This window comes from Pteropus medius, unplaced genomic scaffold, assembly GCF_902729225.1.
Source record: "Pteropus medius unplaced genomic scaffold, Ma_sr-lr_union100, whole genome shotgun sequence".
Lineage (NCBI taxonomy): Eukaryota > Metazoa > Chordata > Mammalia > Chiroptera > Pteropodidae > Pteropus > Pteropus medius.
In genome coordinates, this window is record NW_024345479.1 from 4,023,289 (window position 1) to 4,038,342 (window position 15,054).

At 40.2% G+C, this 15,054-nt stretch overlaps 1 protein-coding gene across 1 annotated transcript in view; it reads right to left on the reverse strand.

Annotated features, from left to right (window-relative positions):
* SKAP1 (src kinase associated phosphoprotein 1) overlaps nt 1–11,546 on the reverse strand; it is a 245,162-nt gene extending 233,616 nt beyond the window's left edge. The window contains exon 1 of the mRNA XM_039873716.1: nt 11,375–11,546. Coding sequence (XP_039729650.1) covers nt 11,375–11,423 — 49 coding nt within the window. The 5' untranslated portion in view covers nt 11,424–11,546. The remainder of the gene's footprint in view (nt 1–11,374) is intronic.
* Nucleotides 11,547–15,054: the final 3,508 nt, after the last annotated feature.

Sequence of the window (15,054 nt, forward strand, 5' to 3'; positions counted from 1 at the left end):
GGAATGAGGAAAAGACTGGCACAAACATGGGAACATCATGTGTGAAGGTGCTTAGGCGACAGATCTCAGTTAAGTTGGGGGGACAAAGAATTTTGACTTGGAGGGCAGAACATAAAGGTTAGGGGCAAGAGGGAATGATTATTCTGAAAGTCAGGCTTGTATCAATATTCAGCATTTTTTACTAAAAGTAATATATAATGATTTTAAGTCTCATACTTAAACAGTGAGCACAGCTTTGGCAAAGATGATCTTCTTACTGACCTAATTCATAGCTGCCCTAAAACATAGATTCCTTGGCTTCCAGGCAGTGTATCTATTCCAGCAAGTAAGAGCAGAGAAAAAAAACAGGAGAGGAAGACAGAAGGACAAGGGAAACAAGGGTATGTGAAACACTGTAGACATATGACCGCCACACCCCTGGGAAAAACCGCTGCAGGAGGCCAGCTGAAAAGATTCAGACTTGGCAGGATGCACCCAAGATCACTAGGTTTTGTAGACTGGTGAAAGTGTCTGACATTCTCCCAAATCTCTGACTCTGTCCATTTACAAGGCTACTCTTTTATTTATTTGGAGGAGAATGACATCTTATGGGTCATATTTTTCAAACTACTAAAAGATAAAGGTTGCCTCCATCTGTTTTCTAAGTAATGCTCCTAAAACATTGAAAGAAAAAAAATTTAAATTGGTATTCCGTAACAGTTGCAAATATTTTGTTGTTGTTGATATGTATTTCTACAACTCAAAACTTTGCTTCAATCAACCTTCTACACGGAGGCAGGATGAATGGCCAAATGCTGCTGAAAACAATTCCACCAACCAAAAACCAATCAAAGTGTTCCAGAGGGGATATTTTGCAAAAGTATTTGAACTACTAAAGCAGAACTCACATTTCTAAAAGAAGGATGGCATAAATTTCTGCCTGTACTGGCATTATACCCAAGAAAATATTTGAGATTTTTGTCTATATGCAAAAGGGTTGGTTAGCACAGGCTAAAGTGACTCACCAAATTAATTTTATTAAGTTTAATGCAGGGCAGTATTTCAGGTCCTTTCTTTAGTTAAAAGAAGTCCCCAAGTACTTGCAGATATTCTCTAAATGTGAATGGTTGTCCTGGCTGGGCGTGAGCAGAGAAATATCCATTCTCTTGCTGCTGCTGATTTTATGGTCATTTTACTTCAACAACCCTCTGCTGACTTTCCCCATCATTCCTCACTCCATCACCTAGGGCCCTTCCTCTTATTACAGCACCTCCAAGCCTATTTGCAGCCATTCTTTCAATTGGAGATGGAGATGGAGGTGAGGAGGCAGGAGAAGAGAAGGAGATGAGGAGAGAAAATTCTCTTTTTTCCCTTTGGATCCCTCCACTGGCTCTCAGTTCCTATCTAGGCTCTCATGCTGGTCCATTAAATGGTGTCTTCCTTAATCCTCAGAATCCAAACCTGGCTCCCACCCAGCTCCTCACTTCTTTCCCAGCTCTGCCTATTGGAGTCATTTCCCAGTCACAAATACCATCAGAGCTTGGAATTAGGGAACAGGTAGAGACAGAACGGGCTCACAGGGAGTGACTCAGGCTTCAGGACAGAAAGGATTTCTAGAGTCCCAAGTTGGATGATCATCCTCCATCAAAATATTATATCTATAGTCCTCTCCTCTAGGTATAATATTTACAAAGTATTTTTTTTTTTAATGGGTTGGCCTGGGAATTGGCTTAAATTTTTTTTCCCAATAAAAAAATTGTTTCTATGAGAAAACACCTAAGTAAACATTGGAAAACTATTTATTCACTGATGAAAAAAAGAAATTCTATTTCAGCCTCATCATTGCCTGAATTTTCAATGGTACCTAGTGTTTTTTTTTCTAATCAAAAGGAAAAGGTTCATCTTGTAGATGCTTCATTCTGAACACTTTGAAGGAGTTAAAGCCCTAAACACCGGACATCATCTCTCCAGGATGGAGATGGTACCCTTTGTGCGGAAGGGCGTGGGGAGAGGTAGAAAAGGTTTGTTGAGATTATGTTGCAGAAGAGAGGGGAGACATAGGGGCGGAGGGACTCCCAGGAGGGAGTTTAGACTGATGGTGGTAGGCAGGGAGTAAATATCTGTTTGCATCATCCTCAGGACGTCATGAGTGAACCGCTAACAGCAAGCCAGCCTTTCCAGTAATAGACTGCGCCTACCCACCATGCCATGCCCAGTTAAACCATGCCTGCTGAACCACAACGATCTCCACCTTGGAAATACTAGCAGAAAACCACATTTCATTCTAGATATCTATGTATTCTGTGCATCAAATTAAATATCACGACTGTCCCTTTAAGTTACATATTGCTATTTTACAAAAGAAACCAGCATAGTGGCTAATCTAATTTCTGCAAGGTTTCATTGACAGCTTCTGGTAGAAACAAACAATATTCCTGATTCTTTGTCACAGGTACATTGATGATATTAGGCCATTAGGATTTCTGCAGTTGCTCTTAAATATCTCACTAAAATCAAACCTCTAAAACTTGAGTTTAATTTTCTTCACCAGCAGAAGAATGGATAAATAAATTGTGGGGTATGCACACAGCGGAACACTACTTAGCAAAAAGGATAAGATAAAACTGATACACAGAACAACATGGATAACTTTCAAAAAAATTATGTTGAGGACAGACATAGAAGAAATCATACAGATTGTATGAAGTTCCAGAACTGGAAAGGAAACTTTCTAGGGTGATGGTAATGTTTGTCTTGATCTAGGTGGTAGTCACACAGGTAATACACATATTAAATCATCCTGTTGTAACATTTAAGATTTGTGCATTTTATGTACATAAATCATACCTTAATAAAGCACTGAGAAGGAAAAGAGGGAGGAAGGGAGGGAGGGAAAGAGGGAGGGAGAGAGGGAGATGGTAGATGAAGAAGCTCACAAAAAAAGTTATCTGAAAGGAAAACTTTTGTAAAGGGAGTGTGATTTTAAGGTTTATTACAATGCAGTTAGGAGAGATTTTGTTGCTAAGTACCCCAGTGTACTACAGTACTTTATTCTAATTCAACTATAATATTGGTTTAAGTAAGTATAAATATGTGCCCCTAGATACATTTTAGTGAATAAAAATTTTTATGTGAATAAAAATTATGTGAATAAAAATTTTATTTTTCTATAACATACTAATATTAGAATGTCAACAATGTTAGAAGGAGACCCTAGATGAGAATTTAAGTAATTCATAAAAGATTTTATCAAAGCCATCAGGTTTCTAGAAAGGTTGCTCTCTGGATACTAAGACAACTCTGTTCTTGAGCCCACATCTGTCCTATCTTCCATGAAAAGCTAAATAGTAAAATTAAACAGTGGAACTCAAAGACTTCAAATCTGAGAAGCCATCTGTTATAATCACCTAACCTATAATGCAGCACTGACAAACCGGAAAAGCAAGCAATGAACTTGGAAACACAGGGGAAATAAATATGAATCAATGTAGCAGAAATTATAGGATTTCTAAAGGGTGTAATGGTTTATAACGTGAAAAAATTATATCTATGATAGTTATGTCAATGTGTTAAGATTCTCAGATGATGATAAAACTTGAAACTTACCTTATTTGTCCTATATTTAAAACGATTAAAAATTGGTTAAGTATTCACTTATGAAATGAGGTAAAAGTGCTATTATCTTAATAGCTAACACTAGAACTCCTCTTTGGGAAAGAATTGTCATTATTTGGAAAAGTAACTGTGGCTCTATGTGTAGGTATTGGTGGGAACCTAAACAACCAAACAAATAAGTAAACTACCTTTTCATATAGCAAGGAAAATAAAGTTTTTTTTTATTTTGCTCCAGATAGGATGAAGGAAGAAAGTGCCAGTGAGAAGGTATAAGGCTGAGATCCACACGAGGTAAAGGGCCAGTGGGCACCCTCTGATGATTGGGGTGACAAAAGGGCATTTATAGGGATGTCTAATGTTTAGATTTAAATCATTGGTATTACTGCAATGTAAACCCCTCATCCCTTTCCCTGTACCCCCTGAATCTCCAGTGATGTATTCTACACTCACAGGGGCTTCATGTGGGTAGGCTTTTGTGGAAATTGAGGACAAGGATATGTCTAGGCCATGGTTTCTCAACCTCGGCACAACTGACATTTGGGGCTGTATGTATAATTCTTTGCTGTGGGGACTGTCCTACGCACTCACTATAGGAAATTTAGCAGCATCCCTGGCCTCTACCCACTAGATGCCAGTAGCACCCTTCCCTAGTTGTGACAATGAAAAATATCTCCATGTGCTGCCAAAATCAGTCCATTTGGGAACCATTAGTTTAGATCTACACAATCCAGGACACAGAGAGCATGTGTGTCCTTGAGAATGCTCCTTGAGAATTTCCCAGATCTTGAGGAGATGTTTGGGCTCCCACGGAGAGTAGCTATTACCTAGAGTTCAAAATGCCTGGGCAGCCCACCTAACATCTAGGCTTATACCCACAATGAAGCTCAAATATTTCTACCATTTTTTTTAAATTAGCAAACAAAAAGAGAGAAGGGCAAGAGTAAACCTTGCATTTTTTTTCAACTGAAAGTTGGATAAAAATACTATTTTTACACATACACATACACACAAAGCATTCTATAACAAGGTTAGGAATACATCTCTTTCCTAAGTTAGCTGTGAAGTTAACCTCTTCTCTCCTTCCTCCATAAAGTTTCTCCTAGGAATAATCACTGGACTCTGGTCTAAGGAAGGAAGGAAATGGAGGAGACCCTGAAAGAACCCCTACAAACCTCCCCTAATTTAGAGAAGCAGGGATAAACCACCAACACAAACAAAAGGTCACCTCTGGGAGTTTTCCTGTTGAGAGGCAACTACAAAGAGAGAGATTAGTAGGATTTCCTCAAAGAAAAAAAAAAAAGTTTAATTTTATTTACCAAACACTTAAAGGTGTTTAATATATTCCAGATACTATTCTAAGTTCTTTTCAAATACTTGTTCCTTTATTCAGCATGTAAATTCTATGAGATAGAGGTACTATTATTACTTCCATTTTACAGATGAACAAATTGAGACCTGAAGTCAAACAGGTAGTAAGAAAGTGGCAGACTCAGGATTTGATTCTAGGCAAACTTAATACAAAGAAAATATACAGGACCTATGAAAAAACTCTAAAATTCAAAAAGAAAAGAACACCTTGATAAAATAAAAATGCCTCTTTATGAAGTAGATGTATTACTCAAGAACAGAAATGTTTAGAAAATTTCTAATCATAGTCTCAACAACATCCAGAAAGTCATTACATCTATAAGCCAGAGCTTTATAGATATAAGGAAAATGAAACAATGAGTGATGAGGAAAGAATACACAGAATTTTTTTTTAAATAAGTAAATGCTGACTTTAAAACCATAATGAAGTTGGTGGTGGATGAGACAATAAAAGAGATGAAATAGAGAGAATAGATTCGGGGGTCCAATTTATGTATTATATAAAGCCCAGTATGACAGAATAAAACGAAGCAGAAGCAATGATAATAGAAGAACACTTTCCCCAGTTAAAGAAAGACTTGAATCTATGGATCAAACGGGTTCACTACATACCAGGCAAAATTATTTAAGGGTCTAAGGCCTTGACACTATCTAGTACCATTTTTGAAAGCAAAGAAAAATATCCTATAAACATCCAGGCAGGAGGTGAGAGGAATGGGTTATAAAAGAAATACATCAGGCTGGCATCAGGCTTCTCCTCCACAAAGCTGAAGACTAGAAGATAATGGGAGAACTTCTGGAGGTTGAGTTTGAAGGAAGGGGATGGAAGGAGGACAGTGTGACCCTTGAACCTTGTGCCCACAGCTAAGTTTATATGAAACTAGATAGACACATTCTCAAACCTCCAGGGGCTCAGTAACTACAGTATCCAAGTACCCTTCCTGAGAAATTCACTCAGCGTTATACTCTAGATCATCATCTACTAGGGCTTTACGCACTGTCCAAAACAGTAGCTGCTGTGGCTACTGAGCAGCTGAAATGTAGCTAGTACAATTGAGGAACATAATTTTCTGTTTTATTCAATTTTAGTTAATTTAAATTTAAATACCCACATGTGCCTAGTGGCTACTATATTCGCATAGGCTAAATATCCAAGAGATTCAGAAAAGAGCTGAAGAATGAAAAAGCTGTGGTACAAAAAGTACCGTGAACAAGTAAAACAGAACAAACATATTATAGGGATGGTTTAAAAATATGATTCAAATGTCAATAAGTAATTCTTATAGTATAATATACATAATACAACCATCGATAATTCTCTGAGTTTAAAATCTCAGATTATATAAGCAATTTCACATTTCATATTGGAGGAAAGAGCCAAAAGATAAACATTTATTCTTAATGTTGCTAATTAGAGGAACATGTTTTTGTTTGTTCACTTTTTTTTTTTTTTAAGCTAGAAAGATAAAACTACCAGTGGAATAATACCAAGACATATAACTTCTAAATCACTTAAAAGAAAAAAAATTCATGATCTAAGAAAGTGCTCAAGAGACCATAGCAAGTGAAAGTGTTGAGTGATAAAATCAGTATACAAAACTATATACACAATATGTCCCAACTTTTAAAGTATGTACATATAATAAAAACTGATAGAAATACATGAAAATTTAACAATTGCTGACTATGAGTCACTACATGTCATTGTGTTTTTTAAACAGTCTACAATGAGCATTATTACTTTTATAATCAGAAAAGTCTAACATAAAAAAGAAATGGAAGTATGGTAACAGCTCACCTTTCAGAATTCTCATCTATCTAGAAGTCTCATTTATCTAGAAGACCAACCCAGTATCAAAACTTAAGCAAAAAAGACTCTGGGCAGCCAAAATATAAGTCACAAAGGCCACACCTAAAGGTCTGGGTACTGTGTTCATCGAGACAACCCTTCATATCTTCTTTTACACATATTTTAATTCCAACAAACTTGATTTTCTAATGCGCCAGTACCATTGGGGATACAGATACATCGAGAGGAGTGCAAAGTAATAAGCCTGGCTTAACAGCAGAAAAAAAGTGACATCTCTTAACAGGATTTTAATTTTATTCACCAAACACTCGATGATGTTTAATACATTCCAGATACTATTCTAAGTTCTTTTCAAATATTTTTGCCTTTATTCATCATATAAATTCTATGAGATAGGTACTATTATTATATCTTCACTTTACAGCAAACTGTAAAGTATGATATACTTTAGTTTTAAAGTATAATAGATATTCACTATAACAACTCTGAGTTAAAGTGTTCAATGGAGATCTCTTTGAACACAGACTGATTGAAGAAGTGAGAAAAATTCCTAATAAATTTTAGAAAAAAAATGTTCACAAATGTTTATAATAAAAAAGTTAGAGTGCTTAAAGAGAATATCTTCAGTTACCCAGAGTGAGTCACTCCTGTGAGTTCCACAGAGCTGGAGTTTTGCTATATTAAAAGGATTTTATGGTTGGCCACATTGACCAATACAAATCTGGAGAATAATCTGGAAGGAAATGATTAATGACTGCTTCTTTCCAAGGAAGTTTAAAAATAAGTAACCATAGGCATTTCGGCATCAGCATTAACACAGCAATTGCCACTAAATGCAGCCAGGTTGGGGATGTTATTTTGGTTTCAATTCACATTCTGAGCGGGATTTAGGTAGGTACCTTGTAGGTAGTTGGGCCCTATTAGCTATTAGGATAAAGTCAGTAGGCCCAATTCCAACACACAGGTCACACTGTGAACCAAAGAAATATTTATTCTCCTCCTTGCCTCTTGTGCTTCTGACTTCAAAAGCAGGACTTAGAAAGACAAGGAAGAAACTGATTATGTTTATATCTGTGGAATAAAGATTATGCAAACTGCCAGCACACCATTGTTTTTGTTTTCAGCATGGTTATCACAAAACAAAAACAAAAGATAACCTCTACATCTGAAGCTTGATTATTTGAAAACAGACTTGAATATTTCCTCCTCTTTCAATACTGCAGTAAAAACCCTTCATTTTACTTATCTAGAAGGTACTTATTCGCTGATATAGACTAGTTACTATTTCTGTATGAGAGCTTGACAGAGTCTGAGGAAGTTGTTTCCTAAGTTACTCTAGAAGCCTTTCACTGCTTTAACATTTGCCAAAAATCCAAGAAAACACTTTTTAAAAATAATTCCACACACACCCAGCAGGGCTAAAAAGAGAAAAATATAATCGCAATCTTGGTTAATGGCTTTTTAGCACTCTGACCTCTCCGAGCTTCTTTTGTTTGTTCCTTTTTCTTTTAAATAATCTTACTGGTTGTTTTTTCTTGATTACAAAAGCAATACATGGTCACTGACACAGTTTGAACAACACAAAGATGTATGCAATATAATTAATAATCTCTCTACCACTCTCTCACTCCCCTCCCAAGGAAACCAGTGTTAATAGTTTGGTGTATATTCTTTCTTACTTCTTCCTAGGCTTGCACAAGCATACATAATACATGGTTTTTTGGGAGGGGGGGGTTGTTTTTTCATTTTCAGTCAAAAATGGGATATTATACATATTATTTTGCACCTTGCTTTTTAGTCTTAAAAATATGTTATGGTTAAGATTATACTTTCAGGGATCATTTCTATAGTTTGTTAAAAATATGTTATGGATACTTTCTAAGACAATACATATATAGAGAGATTCATCACATCCTTTTTAATGGCTGCAAAATATTCCATAAGATGAATAATTCATTCATATCATTGCCCCACCTTTCCCATCTCATGGATATTCAGAATAAATCCTTATATGTGCTTCATGTCCATTAATTTCAGGAACATAGATTCCTAGAAGTGGAGTTTCTGGGTTGAATGAAACATCTTTAAATGTTTAAAATTTTATCCTTAAATAAAATGTTTTTAGACCTTCGGAATTTCTGCTCCTTTCTTTATTATGCAAAATTTTGGCATAAACCTTTCATGATGTTTTGCATATTTTATTTTTTAAAGCACACACATTATGTCAAAACACCCCTGTCATTTATGCCTGTGTAGTTACAAACAAATAAATGTTTAAGTTATGGTTGTAATGGCCAGCATTAAATCACTGTGCAAATGCTTATGCCTTGGTTTATGAAAGTAATAATTCATTGTGGAAACTCCACCCCCACAGCCATGTGGCAGCACTCAAGTGGCAGGCCTATCACCTTATGACTTCCTCCACTGAGTGACAACATAGAGATCAGGACCTCCATATTTTCTAATTGTCAACAGTCAAATGCCTTAAAAAAGTATGTGTGGGGAGAAACAAGTAAACATCAACATATGCTAAATTGTGGGTTTCTAATACCCACAAATTATTTGTAGTACAATGAGTAATTCTGTGGGTCTACACCAGAGACAGTGTTCCATAAAAAAAAACAAAAAAACCTATAACCAATACATGTTGCTATGATTACAGGAACCTTTCAAAAACATATTCTTCAAACAATTTTTCAATAGAATTATTGGCTGAATCTCACCTTTACATTTTTTCCCCCTACTTCAGATTCAGACTCTAACCAAAAACTTTTTAAAAAAGCCTTAAAGAAATACATTAACTACGAAGCTTCTTAAAATTTAATCTCATACTCCTCTGTATATTTTAAAGACACAAGCACCAACAGAGATTGTTAAAACACAGCAAGTTTGATACAGAAGTATGTGACATGCAATTAATCTCCATTCATACCCTGCTCTACTTGTCAGCAAACAAAGGTTCTGCTTTAGAAGGAGATCTGAAGACTTCAATTAAAAACAGGCAGCTAACAAGAAAATAATCTAAACTAAAGGAAGGTGGCAGGTGCAGAAATGAGTTGTTTACCAAAGTGTCAGTTTTGAACAATAAAGAACTGCACATCAAAAATGTTGAAGGAGTAGATTTCATTCCAAGTCTCTGAAAATAAAAAGGAATTTTCTACCGAGTCTACACACGAAAGGGAAGTGTAGTTTAACAAGCTTGTAAAATAGGTTTCTCTCATCAAATGACAGATGCCAATAAAAAGAATCACTTTGTATCTTTAAATGCAAGGGCAGAATTAAACTTTTTGCCACAATTCCTTCTCTCTTGGAAACCCAACACTAAACATGTCGAATATTGAACCAACAGCAGAAAGGCTGGATGGCTTCTTCTTAGACACCCAGGTGATGCTTTTACCTTGCAAGCACTTTTCTACTCTGTAATTTTACATTTACTTAGATAACAAGTAAAATAGATTTTGAAAAGTTCACCTCAAAAGAAATACCTAGTTGACAGCTTTTACACAAGAAACAATCCAGAATGGAAACAGTGCTACAAACAGAGACCAAAGGACTTGCCAAATATTTAATTAGGAGGCATTTTTACCAAGATAACAAGGTAATGGAGATATAAAACCAATTAAATCGAGGGAAACTGAAAAAAATACTGCCTGCCAAAAGTATGACCTGCCCAAAGCAGGCCATCTGTTAAATATGTGTCAGAAATGTCACCGAGATGCCAAAAGGCTTAATTCTGAGCAGTTTCCTTCTGGGACCCTTATGCTAGCACAGATTCCAGGCCTCTGTCTTTTCAAGAAGGTCAGTTACAGGAAAACACGTTACTTTCACCAGAAAAAGTGTGAACTGAGCAGATGATATTGCCCATTAGCAAAAAGTCTCTTTGGAGTGTTAGAAGAATGTGTTGAGTGTTAGCATGGCCTTAACTCTTAAAAGGAATGCTTAGGCACTAGAGTTTGCAGGTGAACACACCACAGTGGAGCACTTCTAGAACAAGAAGGAATGCAATACTGAGGGCGTCAGCCTGCCCTGGGTGTATAATGAATCTTCAAAGGTCTGCAGGCTGGTAAAGGGAGGCTGGGAGTTTCCTCGCTGACAAAAACTCACATGAACCCTCAGGCCTGGCCACGGGATCCCATGAGTCCCTCACAGTCCCCTTGAGCGCCTCAGGGAACTCTAAGCAGAAGGGTGAGGGTCCGTTGCCAGAGGTGTCAGTCACCTAGGCTGAAGAGGGAGGAGGGGACACACCTACAAGACGGAAGGGAAGTCCTGAGGAGAAACGGGCAGTGTGAAGACCAGGCCAGGTGGGCTGCGCCATGGCCAAGAGCCTGGCCTGAAGTTGTTCAGAAGCCCAGGAGGTTAAGTGGAGGCGTGGTGGGTGACACCTTGAGAAAAAAGAAAATGTGGAACTGAGGGGAGTGATAGGGTCCCTGAGGCAGGAGAATGAAAATCTGACTTTGCAGGGTTGAGGACTCTAGAAGCTTTGAGGTTCGGGAAGGTAGAGGGTGATGGAGCTGAAAAGAAAGCCCGGCCTTGGGAGGCGCTGGCATCTTTCCTGCCTTCGGCTCTGCACTGGAGGGACTGCCCGGAGGGCCAGGGCGTTACCTGCCAGGAGCCAACGGATCTCCTCGGGGAGGGCGACGGCGGCCTGCATTTGGCGGGGCGGTGGGGAGGCCGAGTGTGAGGCGGGAGAGGGGCCTTGAAGGCCTGGTGCCGAGACCCGCGGGCAGGAAGGCGCAGGCGGTATGGCGGAGGCACCTGTACCTCTGTCGCTGCCGACGCCGCGGGGCCGAGCCGCAGGGCGGGGCCGCGCTCAGGAAGTGGCGCGCGCGGCGGGCGGGGGGCGCCTCGGGGCGAGGGAGGGGGGACACCTGTGCGCGGTGCACGCGCCACTCCCGCGGGCGCTCTGAGGGAGAAAGATGGGCGCGTCGCACCAGGCGGGGCCCCAGCCGTGGCTCTCCAGATGCCCTCCCACCCCCAAAACAAAAAACTAAACGCGACTCCGAGGAACCTCGTCTCTTGGAGACTTCGAATCCTAAGCAGTGAGCAGTTGGCCTCAAGGGGCAGATGTAAAAGCCATGGTGGTGCCTGAAAGGCAGGGCAGGGGGCAGAATCCGAGGAAGAGACTAGTCCCTGCCAAGCCTAGCAGCACTGTTTCCCAACCAGTTCTCACATCCACACCCAGAAACCAGCACAGAACATTCGCTCTCTTGGACACACCTGAATGTTTAAAGGGAATGACCGTAAGTCTCAATAAATAATACAAAGCCACCAACATTTGGGTGATGGATACAGGGAGCCTCCCTAAGGATGAAAGAATATAAGGGAAGGAAGGGGTGACCTGGGGAGAAAGATAAGGGAGAGAGGAACCGAGCCCTTTCTCTCTATGTGATGACAAGAAGGAAATTCACGGTACAGTAGGTGTCAATGTCCTGGTGAGATACTACTATATTACAAGATGTTACTATTGGAGGTAGCTGGTAGACAAGATGGCTCTGTATCACTTCTCATAATTTCTGTGAATAGCAGTTATCTCAAAATAGAGTTTATTTTTTTAAGGTACAATAGGTCAAGTGCCATGAAAAAGGTATAAAGTGCCATGGGCTATGAAAAGAGGGAGATGAATATAAGAAAATGAAGGAAGTTCTGTGTACATGTGTTTATATGGTTCATGTGGCATTTGAGATGGGCTCTGAACACCCCAGACTTTGAAAGGGTAAGAGGGCTTTCCAGGCAGAAGAACCAGGATAAACAAAAATGGAAAAGACGCCTCCTGCGTGAGGAACAGTTAATAACCCCTTTTTAATGAATCGGTGTAAAGAAATTACGGTTGTCAAGAAAAATGGAAGCTCTAATATGAAGGGACTTGGAATTCAGAATGAGGATTTTGACATCAATTGAGTAGGTACTGGGGAGCCACTGACAAATTTTGAGCTGAAGAGCGACCCTGTGTGGTGTGTGATCTCTCGCATCTCATTTCACCTCTACTTTTTTCCTTCTTTGTGAAAAACGAAGTTTCTGTTCTCAGAATCTGCCTACAGAATATGTGGGAAGGATTGGAAGCGTTAAGAGAAAGGACACAGGGAAGATGGGTGAGGCAGTTTTTACTGCAGGGGAAATAACGATGGATGAAACCATGGATGTGGGGAGAGGAGCAGCAAAAAGAAACTGACCAGAAAGATGCCTGGTAGCAGTGCCTGGCATAGTTTTCCCTCCAGAGTTACAGTTTCAAGATTGGGGACCTGATCCTTTACAAGGTGGTTTTGACCCATCTTTTCATGTCTGCACCCTGTGATCTTAAGAGGAATGGTGCCTTGGTTTCAGGGTCATGTGACCCACGCACAAGTTGCAGCAAATTGGTTTGGAGGTGGGGGTAGAGGGACAGAGTCTGGCAGGAGTCTCCGGGGAATCTGGCTCCTGCTATTCCTCCTTCTCTCCTTGGGAAACTTAACGGTGAGAAGGCTGCCTCCCTCAGGCTTCAGAGCGAATAACAGGTCGCTGCTGGGGCATTTTACTACACTCTGCTCCTTTTATAAAATTGTATCTGCTCTGGAATCATTTTTTAGTACTTCTGACATGTGTTAAAAAGCAAGGGAGAATATATCGGAATTTTCTGTACTATTGTTGCAATTCTTCTCTAAATCTAAAACCGTTCTAAAAAAAACAGTAAGAGAAACAGTTCTTTTTATATGTAACCCCAGCACTTTGCCTTGCACTCTTAGCAGTAGAAGGAAATTTGACAGCCTCCCCCTCTTCTTCAGGGATATTTGTCAGATGCTAATATAGGCTACAAGCTAATGAGTTGTTCGATAAGGACCAATAAACCCAGGTAGGTAACTGCACATCTTCTCAGTTCTCTACCTGTCATAGCTTGCTTATACTGAGGGATGTGGCATAAACTCATGGAGCAGGCATTCCACATCCATTCCAGGTCTTAGAGAGACAGGGATAGAGGGAGGTGCAGAGCTGGGTAGTGTGTAGTTGGTGACTGGCAGATTCCAATACGGCATTGTCATGTTGTATCAAGGTTCCTCGTTGCAGACAGAAACCTGCCTCCACACATGAGTGCAGCCCCTCCTTAATCATCTGAGGACCCTGGTTCAGCAGTCAGCCTCACTCCTAATGACATTCTGTTAAATGGACAAATTCCTTTGAAGCCTTGTCTTTCTTTGAAATCCAATTTCGAAAGAAGCCAAATCTGATTGGGGGTAGCCATGGAAACCACACTGAGGAGTGTTAGAGGTGGTGGAGAAAGGCAAGGCAAAATGTGATAGTCAAGAGTCCTTTAGTGCTCTGTCGGAAATATCAAAGGGATCTGGAGAGGTTAGCAGCAGACTAGTCCCTGCTTGGGTCCTGTTCTGTGTGGCTGGGTACCATGTGGCTGTCATGAAAGTAAGCAGCCAGCTGTCTCTGCACACAGGCAAGGGGATGGAGCAGAATACACAAATCCCAGGTCTGTCTGCCTCTTTCTTCTTCCCCTCCCCCCGCTCCCTGCCCCAATTCTAGCGATATCTTCACATCCCTTCTTAGCTGCCTGGCCCTTAAAGGCAAACAACAAAATAATGACCAGGTTAAAATACAAGGCCCTCACAGATAAGAGGTCCTCTGGAGCAGAGGCCATGAAATGAATCTGAAATTCCTTGTAATTAGATAAGATAAGGGTATCTAAAGAGATGCAAAGCAGGCAGGAATGGGTCCGGCAACACATTTAGAAAATATACTGCCTGGCCTACCGAGGCCCCTCATATACTTGTCAGCAGACAGAAGACATAGAAAGCAGGGCCTATGCCAGCCTCTGGGCTGCTTGGAGATGCCGTCTACATGTTCTCATGCCAGGTGGGTACCCACTAAATATGCATCCGTGGGTGTCCAGAGGGTTTAATCACATAGAAACAAAAGCATCTGGCAGAATGGCATGGGGTGGGAACAACTGCAAGCAAAACAGGGTCAGGCTGGCATAGCTCCGCCCTGGGGGAAATGGGTCTGGAGAGGAGACTGTGGAGGGAAGGCTCTTGGGCTTTATTCTGAGCTGGCTATTGATCTCTGGATGCTGGGTCACGACATGCGGCGGAGCTGACGTCTGCCCTATGGATGTGCAGCCACTGCATCTAAGCCCTTCAGTCCCAACCCCATCACCTGGGTTTATTGACTCTTTTATTGACGATGGTGGGGCCTAATGAGAATAAGAGCTGCACACTTCATTAAGGACTATAGAAGGAGAGATGATACATCCTGCCAGTGCCAAGAACCAGGCTCAGTACAGCTTTGCAAGGCCCCAGAAATCA